Source organism: Ascidia mentula, chromosome 3 (genome assembly GCF_947561715.1).
Source record: "Ascidia mentula chromosome 3, kaAscMent1.1, whole genome shotgun sequence".
Lineage (NCBI taxonomy): Eukaryota > Metazoa > Chordata > Ascidiacea > Phlebobranchia > Ascidiidae > Ascidia > Ascidia mentula.
Genome location: NC_138568.1, coordinates 10,241,477 through 10,254,803, shown reverse-complemented (window position 1 = coordinate 10,254,803; position 13,327 = coordinate 10,241,477). Strand labels below are relative to the sequence as shown.

At 36.1% G+C, this 13,327-nt stretch overlaps 3 protein-coding genes across 3 annotated transcripts in view; 1 reads left to right on the top strand and 2 right to left on the bottom strand.

The window, feature by feature from the left end:
* Positions 1 to 182: 182 nt before the first annotated feature.
* On the top strand, positions 183 to 3,173 carry LOC145895581 (uncharacterized). The gene is made up of 7 exons (XM_082984382.1): positions 183 to 422; positions 646 to 873; positions 927 to 1,064; positions 1,198 to 1,347; positions 1,499 to 1,617; positions 2,214 to 2,334; positions 3,009 to 3,173. Exons 1-7 carry the CDS (start codon positions 183 to 185, stop codon positions 3,171 to 3,173), a joined length of 1,161 nt encoding a protein of 386 aa, XP_082840508.1.
* Positions 3,174 to 3,704: 531 nt separating this feature from the next.
* LOC145896140 (erlin-1-like) lies at positions 3,705 to 8,500 on the bottom strand. Its single transcript, XM_082985001.1, has 10 exons — positions 8,353 to 8,500; positions 8,175 to 8,197; positions 7,899 to 8,026; positions 7,560 to 7,747; positions 7,199 to 7,331; positions 6,968 to 7,059; positions 6,654 to 6,743; positions 5,993 to 6,072; positions 4,776 to 4,922; positions 3,705 to 4,715 (listed from the first exon to the last, which is right to left on the bottom strand). The coding sequence occupies exons 1-10, from the start codon at positions 8,435 to 8,437 to the stop codon at positions 4,653 to 4,655; spliced, it is 1,029 nt and encodes a 342-aa protein (XP_082841127.1). The 5' UTR covers positions 8,438 to 8,500; the 3' UTR covers positions 3,705 to 4,652.
* An 815-nt stretch (positions 8,501 to 9,315) lies between these two features.
* The window catches only part of LOC145896148 (midasin-like), a 39,399-nt gene continuing 35,387 nt past the window's right edge, over positions 9,316 to 13,327 (bottom strand). Inside the window, exons 94-104 of the mRNA XM_082985008.1 lie at positions 12,973 to 13,088; positions 12,692 to 12,782; positions 12,524 to 12,628; positions 12,161 to 12,275; positions 11,983 to 12,101; positions 11,193 to 11,342; positions 10,744 to 10,878; positions 10,416 to 10,604; positions 10,175 to 10,271; positions 9,861 to 10,021; positions 9,316 to 9,617 (exon numbers count right to left, since the gene is read on the bottom strand). Coding sequence (XP_082841134.1) covers positions 9,483 to 9,617; positions 9,861 to 10,021; positions 10,175 to 10,271; positions 10,416 to 10,604; positions 10,744 to 10,878; positions 11,193 to 11,342; positions 11,983 to 12,101; positions 12,161 to 12,275; positions 12,524 to 12,628; positions 12,692 to 12,782; positions 12,973 to 13,088 — 1,413 coding nt within the window. The 3' untranslated portion in view covers positions 9,316 to 9,482. The remainder of the gene's footprint in view (positions 9,618 to 9,860; positions 10,022 to 10,174; positions 10,272 to 10,415; positions 10,605 to 10,743; positions 10,879 to 11,192; positions 11,343 to 11,982; positions 12,102 to 12,160; positions 12,276 to 12,523; positions 12,629 to 12,691; positions 12,783 to 12,972; positions 13,089 to 13,327) is intronic.

Below are 13,327 nucleotides of genomic sequence, written 5' to 3'. Positions count from 1 at the left end.
AGAACCTAACTATTGTATCATTTTGACGTCATAATTTCTGTGCAAAAAAGTTCCAAATAATTAATTTATGCGGTAACAAAACACTTTCTTGCGCAACAAACGAAATTTATTATCATACAATCGTTTCACACATTTAAGGCCAAGACAGAGTAACGCTTTTCAAATTATAATTTCACAAAAAAATGCCCAATAGCGCTGGTTTATGTCCACCTTCTACAAAATGGTCTGTCCAAGTAAGTGCAGGATTTGATCTGCAGGCCAATACTTTGATGACCACGTTGAAAGATGGCTGCCACGTCGATCAAGGCGCAGGAGCAAGTGCCTCTAAAGTGCACACATATATGCGGCAGTTGCGAGTGGTTGTTCTTAACCTGCGTGAGAAGCTTGACAGAATAAATGAAGAAATAAAGTCTTTGTTAAAGGTTTGTTGACGAGGCGTAACTAATATCGTAAAACAAAATAACGTGTGCAAAATAAATCCTGGCAAATATTTTGCTGCTGATGCTGCCAGGCATATTACTAGGGTAATGTAACGACCGAAACGTCGTCCAAATGAGTTGTTTTGCCAGAAGAGCCTTAAATTACCCTAGTAAATCCTGGTAAAGTCTTAGTTAACCTGTGTGTTTTCATATTTTTTTGTTTCAGATACGAGAAGGACTTGCCCGAAGTTTGGACCAGTTAAACATTGAATTAAGTTCCAATCGACAAGAAGCTGTTTTAAAGCGTCCCCGTCTCGTAAAAAACCGGGCCCGCGACACTATGGTCAGTTTATGGGAACGCGGAAGTGACACCGTGCGCTTGGATCGCACCAAAATGTTGGTTGCCCAAAGTAAATTGCGTACACAGTATAAGGTTGTTCGTGAGCAGCTGCAGGTGCGTATTTTTGTACAAAGCAAAAACCTGCTTAAATGACAGCAAAATTACAGAAAATGGGAAAAATTCGCAACAAATTAAGCAACACGATTTTCGAAAAAGCGAGAGTCCTTGACATGTGTCCAGATATCATTGCAGCAACAAACCGCTGTCGGCACCACATTAAAGATGCGCGCAAAACCATGGAACAGGCAAGACAGTTTTTTTGCCTCACAAGTTTGTGTTTATTTTTATGTACTTTTAAGTACTAGAATGAATATATTGCCATACTAAGTTGATGGTTACAAATTGGAAATTACAAATTATTTCTTGTGAAAATTGCAGCAAACAATGTTACAATACGCCGGTAACAGAGGAGGTCTTCAAAAGCAGCGTAGTTACTTGTCCAAGAAGGAAGAACATGGAGTCATTCGAAAAAGCGTACAACCTGAAAACAAGCATGTGGTTGAAGTAAAAGGCAGTAATAGTTGTTTGGTGAGAGTAATTATATAACTATCAACTTGCATTTTCTTAAACCTACTAGAAATCAGTCTCGAACCAAGCTACGTTTTAATAGCTTTTAGGCTATTCCTTAAATCATTTTGTAGGCTATACATAAATTTATACACATCGCATTGATGTCCAGGTTTGTACTAAGGATTCCACCGGCGTACCAACACAAGTTCCTATTAGCAAATCATCTAATTCTTTTGGTCGCAAAGAGACAACATCGCCATGTTCTGCCGCAAACGCAGTACTGCCCAGGTACGAGGAAATTTAAAGTATCTTATGTCGAAATTATAACGACTGAAACATCTCCATGCAACAATCAGGCCTATTTCATTCAATGAACACGGGCGATGCCAAGCGTACACTTTCTCTTTTATAAGATTCACAGGCTTCGCAGCCAAGGCATTGCAGCCTAGCTGGATCAGCCACTTTTCCCGACAAGTCGCAGCGAGATCTGAAAAATCAAGCTCCCGGTGCGGTTTGAACTCACGACTCTGGGCTATTCAGGCCCAACGCTCTACCATGGTCGGTCGTGAGTTCAAACCTCACCGGGAGCTTGATTTTTCAGATCTCGCTGCGACTTGTCGGGAAAAGTGGCTGATCCAGCTAGGCTGCAATGCCTTGGCTGCGAAGCCTGTGAACCTTATGATTAGAATATTAGAGCTGTGATTGCCAAATATAACGGGCCTGCGCAGTGGGGCGATCCTGCCTTGCTATGCGAAAGCATGGTATTATTTCTGCTTTCTCTTATTCACGCCAAAGGGAGAACTATTTTCCCGCGGTTAACAGCACAACAATTAATATGGAGTCCAATTACAAGTCGGGTTTTATTAACACTGCATAATACACAGAAAACCGATACGTGCATGGGAAACAAAAGATCCTCCAAAATGTTTGTGTGACATTACAAACGGATCTTTACCGCCACCTATGTCGAGCGACTGCATCTCAGTGATGAAGGATTTAGCCGAGGTAAAACTAGAGTACAACAATTTTTTAAAATACATGATAAACTATCCTATTTACTGCATGCAAAAAGAATTTGTACTTTCTGTGATAATAACTTACCATAAGTTTACAAAGCTCCTATAAATGGAGGCCAACGCTTATAAAGTCGAATATTTTTGTTTGATCTATTATCTTCGCAGTTTAGCGGCATCATACATAAAGTAGATGCTATCAGGGTTATTTACAATAATTAGGAGGTTATAGTTTTAACAAACGTATTAAAAATACACCCTGTGCTGCATAGAGGCGACCCTCGGAAGTTCCATTTAGTGTTCGCATCTTCAACACTCGAAAAATATTCTGTGTGATTTTTCATATTTAAATCAAGTTAGTCTGCCCGTTGCTTTAATTATAAAAATTTGACTGTCACCTAATAACCTCTACCTGGTAACTTGTAACAGGTAGTAGAGTGGCCAAAAAATGCCCCGATCTATTTTTATACGGCGCCTTTATACCTGGTACCTGTTAGTCTATAAAGCCTATGCCCTGGAAATAAAAGCAATTAAAAAAATGCGTAGCCTAAATAATGCACCTAATGCATGTCACGGTTCGATGGTTGGTTTTAATTTCTATAATCCTATGGCAAGTTTCCAAAAAAATATGTGTTAAGTTTTCACTCAAACATAATCCTTTTTCAGTGTAGGAGGAATGCCAAACAACTTCGCCGTGCAACCCAGCAGATTGTGGAAGATTGTTTTCTCGTCCCTCCGGTGCCGGAAGAAACTTGCCGTGAAAACCAACACGGAGTTTTTTACGGGGTTGCTTGCGGCGGACGTTCGCACAGAAAAAAACGAGATGTTTAATGGATGATTATTGTTTGTTGACCTTTTACCGAAAACAAACGGCGCTAGAAAAATATCCGTGTTGTGTTGCTATGGGTTCATTTAGTTTAAATATGTCCCTCGATTGTCCTGCATGGCAATAACAAATTCGGAATAAGCGTTAAGAGGAAAGGTAATAACCGTATGAATACCTACAGAAAACAAAACTGTTAAAAATGTGTAACTTGCACAATTTCCTGTTTGCAAATTAACTGCTTTCTTTGCGTTTTGTTGCTTGGATTGCACGCTCAAGGCAATAGAAGAATATCTGTAAGATGAAGGAACAACAACATAACGATGACTTGCAACCAGGTTGCCCTTACGTGCGTGGTTGTTGCACTGATAATATGTTCCTTAAAAGTTGAAACAAAATTGCCATTAAAGGGGTTGACATCCTAACACTTTCTTAGCATGTGCATTTACCCAAAACTCCGTTTCTTTCAACTTGTTTCGACCCAAATCCAACATGAGAACAACAGTCTTAAAAAAATTCAACATTTTTTTATCAATGATTTTATTATTTCACATTGTGGCAATGTCAATGCCCATAAACTGACTAAAACACATCCAACAGCAAAGTGACATTGTAGAAGATAGAAACACAATACTTGCATATCTAAATTTGCTCCAAAACAAAATTCAAAACTTGAAATAAGAGCCACATTGAGTATAAACGAATAGTCACTTTAGAAACTTGTTAAAAGTTTAAGTTGGTCTCTCAATGGTGATTAGACAAAGGCATTCGACTTTAAATTCAAAAACACAGCACAGGTAATTAGCACTTTGATGAGGTGTTTTACAAATACGATTTGAACAAAGCAATTTCTCGATTGTTATTCGGTTGAAACTGAAATTTTCTAAAAACATTGGCAGAACTTGTTTATGTGAAAATAATGAAACAAGATTGGAATCAACACGACAGTTTTTTTTTTATATATCTTTACAATTACATTACTATTTTACCACTACAACCAGAAAACAAACACACACAAATGAATGTTGTGTTCTGTGGAAGCAAATACACAACTTATTTCTGTGCGACAATCAAAGAGGATATTTTGCATAACTGACTCAACCATCTGCCAGTGCAGTAAATCTCAACCAATTTGGCCTAATAGTCTCACTAAGCATTAACATGCGAAGAGCCAACAATCCAGGTTTAAACAAAGAGTGTCAAAATGGACTGTACCATTCTAGTACAATTGGCATGGAATGATTTTCATTGTTTAACTACAGCTGCTTATTGTTCAATATTAGTGTTGCAGTAATTATTCATGAGAAATTTTAAAACATTTTTGGGGGATTTTAAATTAATACCAAAAGGAATGCTATTTTAAAATAAGCTGGCATCATTGGGTAAATTAACTGATTGCACAAAAAAACACAAACAACAAAGTAACCATGGGTTAGTTGGTCAAACTAAATGTAGTTTCAAAAAATATTACCCGATTGGTCTGGAATTTAGGGAGATTTTTTAGCTGTGGTTGAAGATTTTGTTAGTTCTTCCATTGGAGCAAATTCATCCTACAAAATTGTGAGACAAAATGTATTTTTCTGTAAATATGCAGCATTGTGGAAACTTACTGTTGTCTCTTTCAGCTTTGGGAGAGGAATATTTGTGTTAAAACTATCAAACATCATTTGGGGAATATTAGGTCCATAATAAATCTTTGTAGTTTGTGCAACTGCTTCAATTCTCTTCAGATCCAGATATTGAGGTGTCAGTTTTAACTGCAACAGAATGAGGGTTAGCAAAAAAATAAAATAGTGCGCACTGAAAGTAAAGAGAGGCAAACTTGCAATGTTATTTCATAAAACATGGTCATAAAGTTCGGAATTCAAATTATGCTGGGATGAATGAAACTGTTTGCAGCAAAGTTTCTTTTTTATGAGTTACAATGACATCACAGCCTTTCTAAAAAATAAAAAAAGTTGCATATAACATAGTAAAAATGCATTAATTGCAAACTTTTTGCTTAGATCTTTTCCCAGTTAAATTCGTACTGACATACAGTGCATTTATCAAACCACCCATTGACAAATTAATAAAGTTTACTTCAGGCGAAATGTCAGAAACCACAATCTTTTTCAAACAGTAAATCGACACTCTTAGCAGCTCGAAGGTTCATCACAGAAATTTGCCAATTAAAAAGGAGTAAAGTCACCTATGGTTGGCTGTTGTGCCCCTTTGTACTTTTTCGTTGCTTAATTTCATTGCCCGTGGGTTTGCTACTGTGTTTGTTTTATTCTCTGAAGAAGCCTACTCGTTCGTACAGGCGAAACGTGGGAAAACACAATCTTTTTTTTAAAAAAGGTGTATATTTGTTGTTTTTCACCAGAAGACTGTCAGATTCATATTTTACAATATCTAATGCCAGATATCATACTACTGGGGTGATTCAGTGTGGGATTTGGGCGAATGTACGACTCATCACAATGCGATATTTCAATCATACCACAGGTCACAATGTATATAATTTCCTGAATGCTGTTCATGGCATTTAGTTTGGCATTTAAACCTCTTTGCCGACCAAGCCAGTTCTAGTCACACTGGCAGGTCACACAGAAGTTGGAAGTTCACGAGAAAACAGACAACAAAATCTTACCAGCTTTTTGGGGAAAAATTAAGGTAACAAAAAAAAAATTAGTCAGAATAATTGAAACTTTGATGAAGAAAAAGGAATTAATTTTTAAACAAAGAAAACAATAACATTTTGACTGGTGTGAAGTTGTGATAAAGAAAGGTGATCTTGGTAATTGATATTGCTAACAAACTCAATACACAAGAATAAATTTATTACCCCGTTTGCCTCAGCTTCCTTAGTTGCTTTATAGCACTCTGCATCAGTGCGCGCCTTCATTCTTGCAAGATGGGATTGATCTGTTTGAAGACAATTTATTACACAAACCACATGAAACCATATTAATATTTTCCACTGTGGCATTTAGGATTAAAACATAAACATACAAATTTACTACATGTGTTGATGATTGTCATTCAATCAGCTACAACACTCACAAATGTATTTTGATCAAATTAGACGATTTTAACTTCAAACGAATTTGTGTTACTTTTATAATAGTAATTATCATACAATCTTTATACACCTCTAAATTGTTCTGCATTTTTAAGTTTATATTCCTTGCATGACAGAGCTCCATTACCAAATAAAAGTATGTTGGATTCCTTATCATGTGCTTATACAAAATAACACTTGTGAGGTCAAATTTAATTTCCTCTTCCACTCATTGTGGTTTTTAAAGCATATGTTTTATCTCTGGATAAGTGTTTGTTGTTCTCCATTTTGCTCTTACAACATTTGTTTTAACCACAAACACTGAAGACCCCCATGATGAAGTTACAAATGTAGACAAGATTCACTTTAAACCATTTTGTATAACAAGTTAGAATTGCAAACTCAACATAGTTTACCATTGGGTTAAAATTTACATGGCATTCACCTTCTATTTCAGAAATTTTTCGTTGTGTTTCTTTTTCCATTATCTTTTGTTCAAATTGAATTTTTGAAACTTGGGCGACTTTTTCTGCCTCTAAAGCACAAAGAGATTTTTAAATTAAATTGTAGCAAGTGTGTGGCAGACTAACCACAAAATAAGATACCTTTCAAAATAAATAACATGCAAAAAAGAGAAAATAACAATAAAAAAAAACACAAGTGGTGGAAAAATTTGATAATGGACACAGATCTATATACTAGAGTGTGTTTAGAATGTACAAACCAATTTATCTGGACAAAGCACAATGTTTGAAATACCTATCACTGCCTTTTTTCTTTCAGTTTCTGCTTCTTTCTCAATGACTTTCTGTTTTTCGTTTACAATTAACAATTTTGTTTTCTCTGCTTCCCTAAACAACAATTGCACTATTGTACGATCAAACTTAAAAAATTGATTAAGTTGTCGTATGATGTTAACAAAGTATCAGTAAAAATAACATAAATACGAAATGCATATTGTGCATAAAATAACAAAGAAATCAATCTTACATAAGCTCATAATTTTTTCGTATTAGCTCAGGAATTTTTGGCTTGGTCACTCTTACAGCCTGGACAAATAAACCTGGAGCCATTTCAGTCAGATCTTGTTGCAATGCCCTCTTTAAATTTTCATCAATGCGATCTGTAACAATTTACATGATAAATGTTGGTATTAATGTATATTATTGTTAACCATTACCATACAAATGCTTTAGCACACAATTTCTATATTTTATAATGATATTGTGCATGTAAAACAAAGCTACTGGAATAGCAAGAAAAAAATTAAAACATTGTGCATTGTGTAAACCAAGTCAGCATATTTTGACAAAAAACTCGCATAACTCAGACACCAGAGTGGCTGACTCACCGAACTTGGCAATATAGACTTCCTGTAAGGAATGAACAGAACAAAATTGGTTCAGTTCATGGTGAACTTTGTTGAAAATCAGTGCCCGGTCATAATCTGCTGTGTAGTTACGAACAATTTCATACACAGCTGCAGGAGACAGTATATTCACAACTTCAATCTGGTCAAAGTATATCATAACTCCACCACTGAAACAAATTAATTGTTTTTCTAAAAAGTCAGCATTATTGGCAGAGTCAGTTCTTACTACATCGCACATAATAATTCTCAATACAATGCATACAACATTTTAGGGACAGTATCAAAGGCCATAAGAGTGGAGTGAAATATGTATGCTACCTTGTTCCACATGGTACATTTTTAACTTTATCTGTCTGCAATGTTGTTTGTACTGTTCGGTAGGTTGTGATAAATGGAAACATAACATGATAGCCAGGACCAGCCGTCGATAATAAAAGAGCTCCTCCCTTAACACAGCAATTGAAAAATTTTCAACAGTTAACATTATTGATAAGGTTTATAACAATTATTACAGAAAATAAATTAAGATTTCATGCCTTGAATGTATAAATCATACCAATATCATAAATAAATATTTACAAAAAATATTCTTACCCTGTAGTAAACAGCCACATGACCTTAAAGTAAAAAATAACAATTATATCCTCAGACATCATTCAAAATATACCATATTGAAAATACATTATTCAAAAAAAATCTTTTGCAAAATTCAAATGCAAACATGGTGGACAGACATTAAAAATACATCAAGAAAATCACACCATTTACACACCTTCGTCCACTTTGTGCAAGGCAAAGTTTATAATTATGGCAAATGTTGCAACAGCAACTCCAAAAGCAATTGCACTATTTGGCATCCTGAAAGTTTTATTTTACCAAACACCAGTTCAGATACTTCCAGTAGATCACCACGAGCACAAACTGAAAGCAAATTGTAATTTGTTTTCCTTGGGCAGTCATGCGTTAAAACGGTTTTGCAACAAATATAATTTTTTTTTTATCAAAAGCATCCTTTTCTTCAATCCTGTGAGATGGGGATCGCTATCTGAAGCATTAGTGTATTCAGTAAATTAAAGAGGTTCTTCTTAATCGATTTTGCATGCAATTGTGTTGTGACGATTCCCACCAAATCCGCTAGCATGGAAACGTTTATTTCCAGTGGGTTTGCAGGGACTCACGTTTGCAAAAAGGAAACACACCATATATCTGATTTATATGCGGTTATCGACATTAAAGGTTAAAATCTGTCAGTTTTCTTGCATTATAAATAGGCCTATATATCCCTTTAAAAAGCATAGTAAATGTCTTATTTCATCTATGTATCTATTTGAACGAAAAGCCTATTTAAAAATTATGAACATTTACCGGAAATCCATCCATATTTGGGAGGAGTCATGGGCCCTTTGGCCAACATATAAAGCGAATTTGACTAGTTTTATTGTGGGTGGTTTAGGCCAACTTGAAGTTTTTGGTTTGGTTTTTATGCACACAGATATGCAACTTTGAGTTAGCTTCGATTTCCTCTGCAAAACGGCGTTAGACTATTTGCTGGATAAACTCTATTTTGTAGGCCTAGTCCACTCGGAGGACGGTTTGAATGGCCAAATGTGGTTACCATAAGTTATTTTATTAGACGTGCTCGTATGGCGAACGACTTGTTCCGCGTAAACGTTATTTGTGTAACTCTGATCATATCCGCTGAATCCAAAACAAACAAATCATTTTACACCGCCTCTGCCTTCTATTTTGCGCATTGCATATCAGTGGTTGATTAGATACAGTGCTTGTAAAAAAGGCGTTTTGCGACAAACGTTTCTTAAAAACACAACTCCCAGTGATGCAACAAGAAATCGTCGAAGTACGCCTAAATCCATGAGAAAAGGAAGAATTAGGCAGTGGATGTTAAGTGGTAGTGGTGACCAACTCGAACCATTGACGGAGCGCTTCACTCAGGGTGTCTGGCAAAGCGGTTACGTCACGAATCACAACGTAAAAAGGAAAAGGAAAATCTTCCATGTACGATCGAATTTCCGGCATCTAAATGCACAAAACAAAGTTTTTATTTCCAACCTCTTCTCTCGGTTAGATTCAATTTTTTGTAGGAATATGAACTCTCAAAATGCCAAATTGCCTCCAGCTCACATTAAATTGAATTCCATGGCAAATGTAGAAGCAATTCATTAAATTTGGTTTTAGAAGCATTTCTTGTGGTATCATTTGTATGCACACAATTGAACGTTAAACGGCTTAATTTTAGAAATAGCATGTCGATGCACTAACCTGGCCTCCCTGTTTAAAAATGGGAACTTTAATGTCCAAGATGGAATCTTTCATACTCGGGTTGTCGAGAATTACGAAAGCGATAAATATTCCACAATCCCTAGCAGCTCGTACAGCGGATTCGACTCTTTCCCGCCCTTCAATATACATTCCCCGGCCATCTACAAAAGGTCTTGCAATTAAAACGTAAAGAAAAAAAAAACGATGGCATTTTTTTACCAAAATTTTAATTAATGGATAAATAACTGGGTTAATTTTTGGTCATTTTTACTGCACTTGAGTGACATAATAGGCAATGTTAGTCTGGATTGTACCTGATATTATGAGAAGAAGTTGGGAAACCCTTGGATCAGCCGACGATGTGTAATTCAGTTGAGCGCATTTCATAAACTTCGAATTTGCCTCTAGGAGCTAAAAGCAAAGTTTTTCGACATGATAGTTTGTTTAAACGGATTTTTTGGCAGACAAAACCACAAATTCCTTTTTTCAAATGCCTCTAAAGTATTTAACTGTTTAAAGTGTCTTGAAACCGACACAAACTGGTTAAATACGTACTTTTGCAATTTTGGTTTGTTCTTGTTGAAAAGAGCACTTTTGAAGTATCGAAGCGCCGGATTGGTCGGTAAACGGTTGATTGAAGTCATGTAATATCCTCGTGTCTTCCCCAAAACTGCACACGGCTAGTTGCCCAGCTTCCAATGTCGACAAGGCAGATGATATAACCGCAAGCGACTCAAAAGCGAGCTGCAATAAATACCAATATTGATTGTATTTGATTTTTCAGCTTTGTAAATACAACTATAATTTCCTGCAGAAAACTTTTCACTTGATCAGGAAACATTTTTTTGGTATAGATATTGGTTGAAATGCCGCTAATATTCACCTGTTTTGTATGATTGTCGGCCATACTTGAAGAATCGTCCATTGCCAGCATTACTTGATAAGCTCGCTTGCTTGGTTTTGAGCGTCTCAACCAAATCTTGTCTTTTCGGAATCCACTCGCTATATATGGAATCACCTGTAAACACCTCATATTTTATTGATGGGATAATATTTTAAATGTTTATTACATTAGTTCGTGATTGCCTGTGCAAACCAACACAAACATTTTTTTCACAAAAAAATACTTGGGCGCTGTCTACGTATAATGACGTCACCACATGTTCTTCTGTTTATAAAGAAAGTGTAATTACAACACAAATGTGGCTTAATGTTAATTCCGACCCAATCTGCCCAATTTTTAACTGAAGTTCGAACCGGCATAAACCCCACAAGCCCGACTTACAAATCTGGTCCCAACATCTACACATCAAGAAATGATTAGTTTGATACCTTCCTCATGTTGAGGCGACGACCACTTCTGTAATCTCCCTTTAGTTTAGCTGCTTGGGTCGGCTCCAAAATCAGTCTAAGCTGTTCACTGAGTTGCTGAGATAAAGGTTGTGTGAGGCTAAGATATTGTTGCCAAAGCCTCTCGGACTCCTAAAATAATTTAAATAATTTTTGAAATGGGACTGGAGCAGGCCAGACATAGCAAAAATGTTTTTAAACGTAATTTGCTAGCAACTACAGATTCATTCACAATGTAGATCAAATATTGCAGCAGTATATTTAAAAGTAATAATATATTTCTTGCAGCGAGCTGCAGACAGGGCCACTGTTCCGACCACATTATTGGCTCTATTGCTTATACATAATATATTTCATTGAAAGCAACAAGCCTCAGACCGATGTTAGCTGATTTGTTATTCTAGAAAACTCGATTTAGTTTGAAGCCATCACAAGTTGCTTATTCTGAATCTGTATAAGAGTATTTGGATATATTTGATGTAAAGACGATGCCAAACCAAGGGCCAGATTATGCTAGTTTTAAAGAGATAATTGGCAAGCGTTGCAATTTCCCTTTAATACTCTCACTTACATCACAGGATTAATATGAACATGGAATGAAAACAAAAAATAAAGAAAAGTTATTTGGACACAGTAATAAATAAACATATATGATATAGTGATGCCAAAAAGCTCTGCCCCTAAAACACTTTTATTTGGGACGTTTACTGAGCTTCATTCGATTGAGTGATTAAGGAACAAATATGCTGACAGCGAAGCCATTGTTTGTTACCTGCAACAAAATATCACTTGTTTCAGCTTCGCGTAACTGTTTCTCCATGCTGTTGCGAATCTCCTGAATCTCTTCATGTGAGAAAGACGTGAACTGTTCACATGGTGTCCAGTGTTCAACTACAATAAAGCAGGATCAATGCGCCAGTCTTTATTAGTTTGCCACATGCGTCACTTACGATTTGTATGAATGGACGAAATTGCCAAATCCCTCTTAACCATTTTAGTTTCGTGTGGCTCGGTCTCACAAAGCTCTTCTTCCGCATTCTTCGTGTCATGCGTTTGCAATAAATCCTGTGAAAGGTCGCAAGACATGACCCACTCGTTACAGCCAAACATGTTTTTTGCAAGTGAAAAACAGATAAAAGTTTGGAAAATGTTTAGCCGTCGTTTGTACTCGCCATGCATTGTGCGGCAGCTCTGTAACTTGGGAAATGTGCAGTGAGATACGATACCTACGATATATTGACTCGGACCACTTTAGTACGCTAAAAAGGGACAATCACCCCTAAGTTAAAAAACGTTTTTTTTAATAATCTTACTTGTGATACTGAATTCGACATTTCCATTTTTTCTTCCCCATTATCCGCAGCAACTGTTTCTTGAAGTTCTGCATTCTCGTCTGTCATATCTTTCGTGTCTTTATTCTAAAACAAGATCACAAACAGTTGATTACCTGTAAGTGTTATAATCTTAAGAATCTTTCAAACCTCTGAATGATCTTCATTTTCAGGGTAATTTTCTGGTTTCTGTTCGTTAACTTGCTGGTCGGTGGCTGCATCTAATGTTTGCTGGTCATATCTGAAATCGACGACATATTTATCGTCAATAAAATAATCGCGAAAAACACGAAAAATACAATAGAACAAGCTATAGTAATGAATAGTTGGTTTAAAATAAAATGATTAATATGGATAAATTGTGTATACATGTATTCAATATGTTAGATCGCTTGCAAAATGTTGAAGAATGTCCGAAAAGCCGGTTTTACCCATTGCTTTCGTCCTCTACATGCATGTACATTTCTGCTTCAACTTTCTCGGGATTTTTAGTTGATCTTTCTTCAATCTTGTTCTCTACAGTGCGAACCCGCTTTACATATTCATCCTAAAGTATTGAAGAATCCGCAGTTAAACAAACGAAATGTACATTTTCAGATCTTTACCGATGTATAATAAGTCTCAAAGAATTTATTTTTTTTGGTGCAATATGAATATGGCTACTGCTTGGCTATTTAGTTGGCAAAGTCGTTGTAAATCAAACCAAAACTGCACTGTTGAAATATTTTACTAAACAACATTATTGGCTTCATTGCTTATACATATAATGTAAGTTTACTTTGCAGT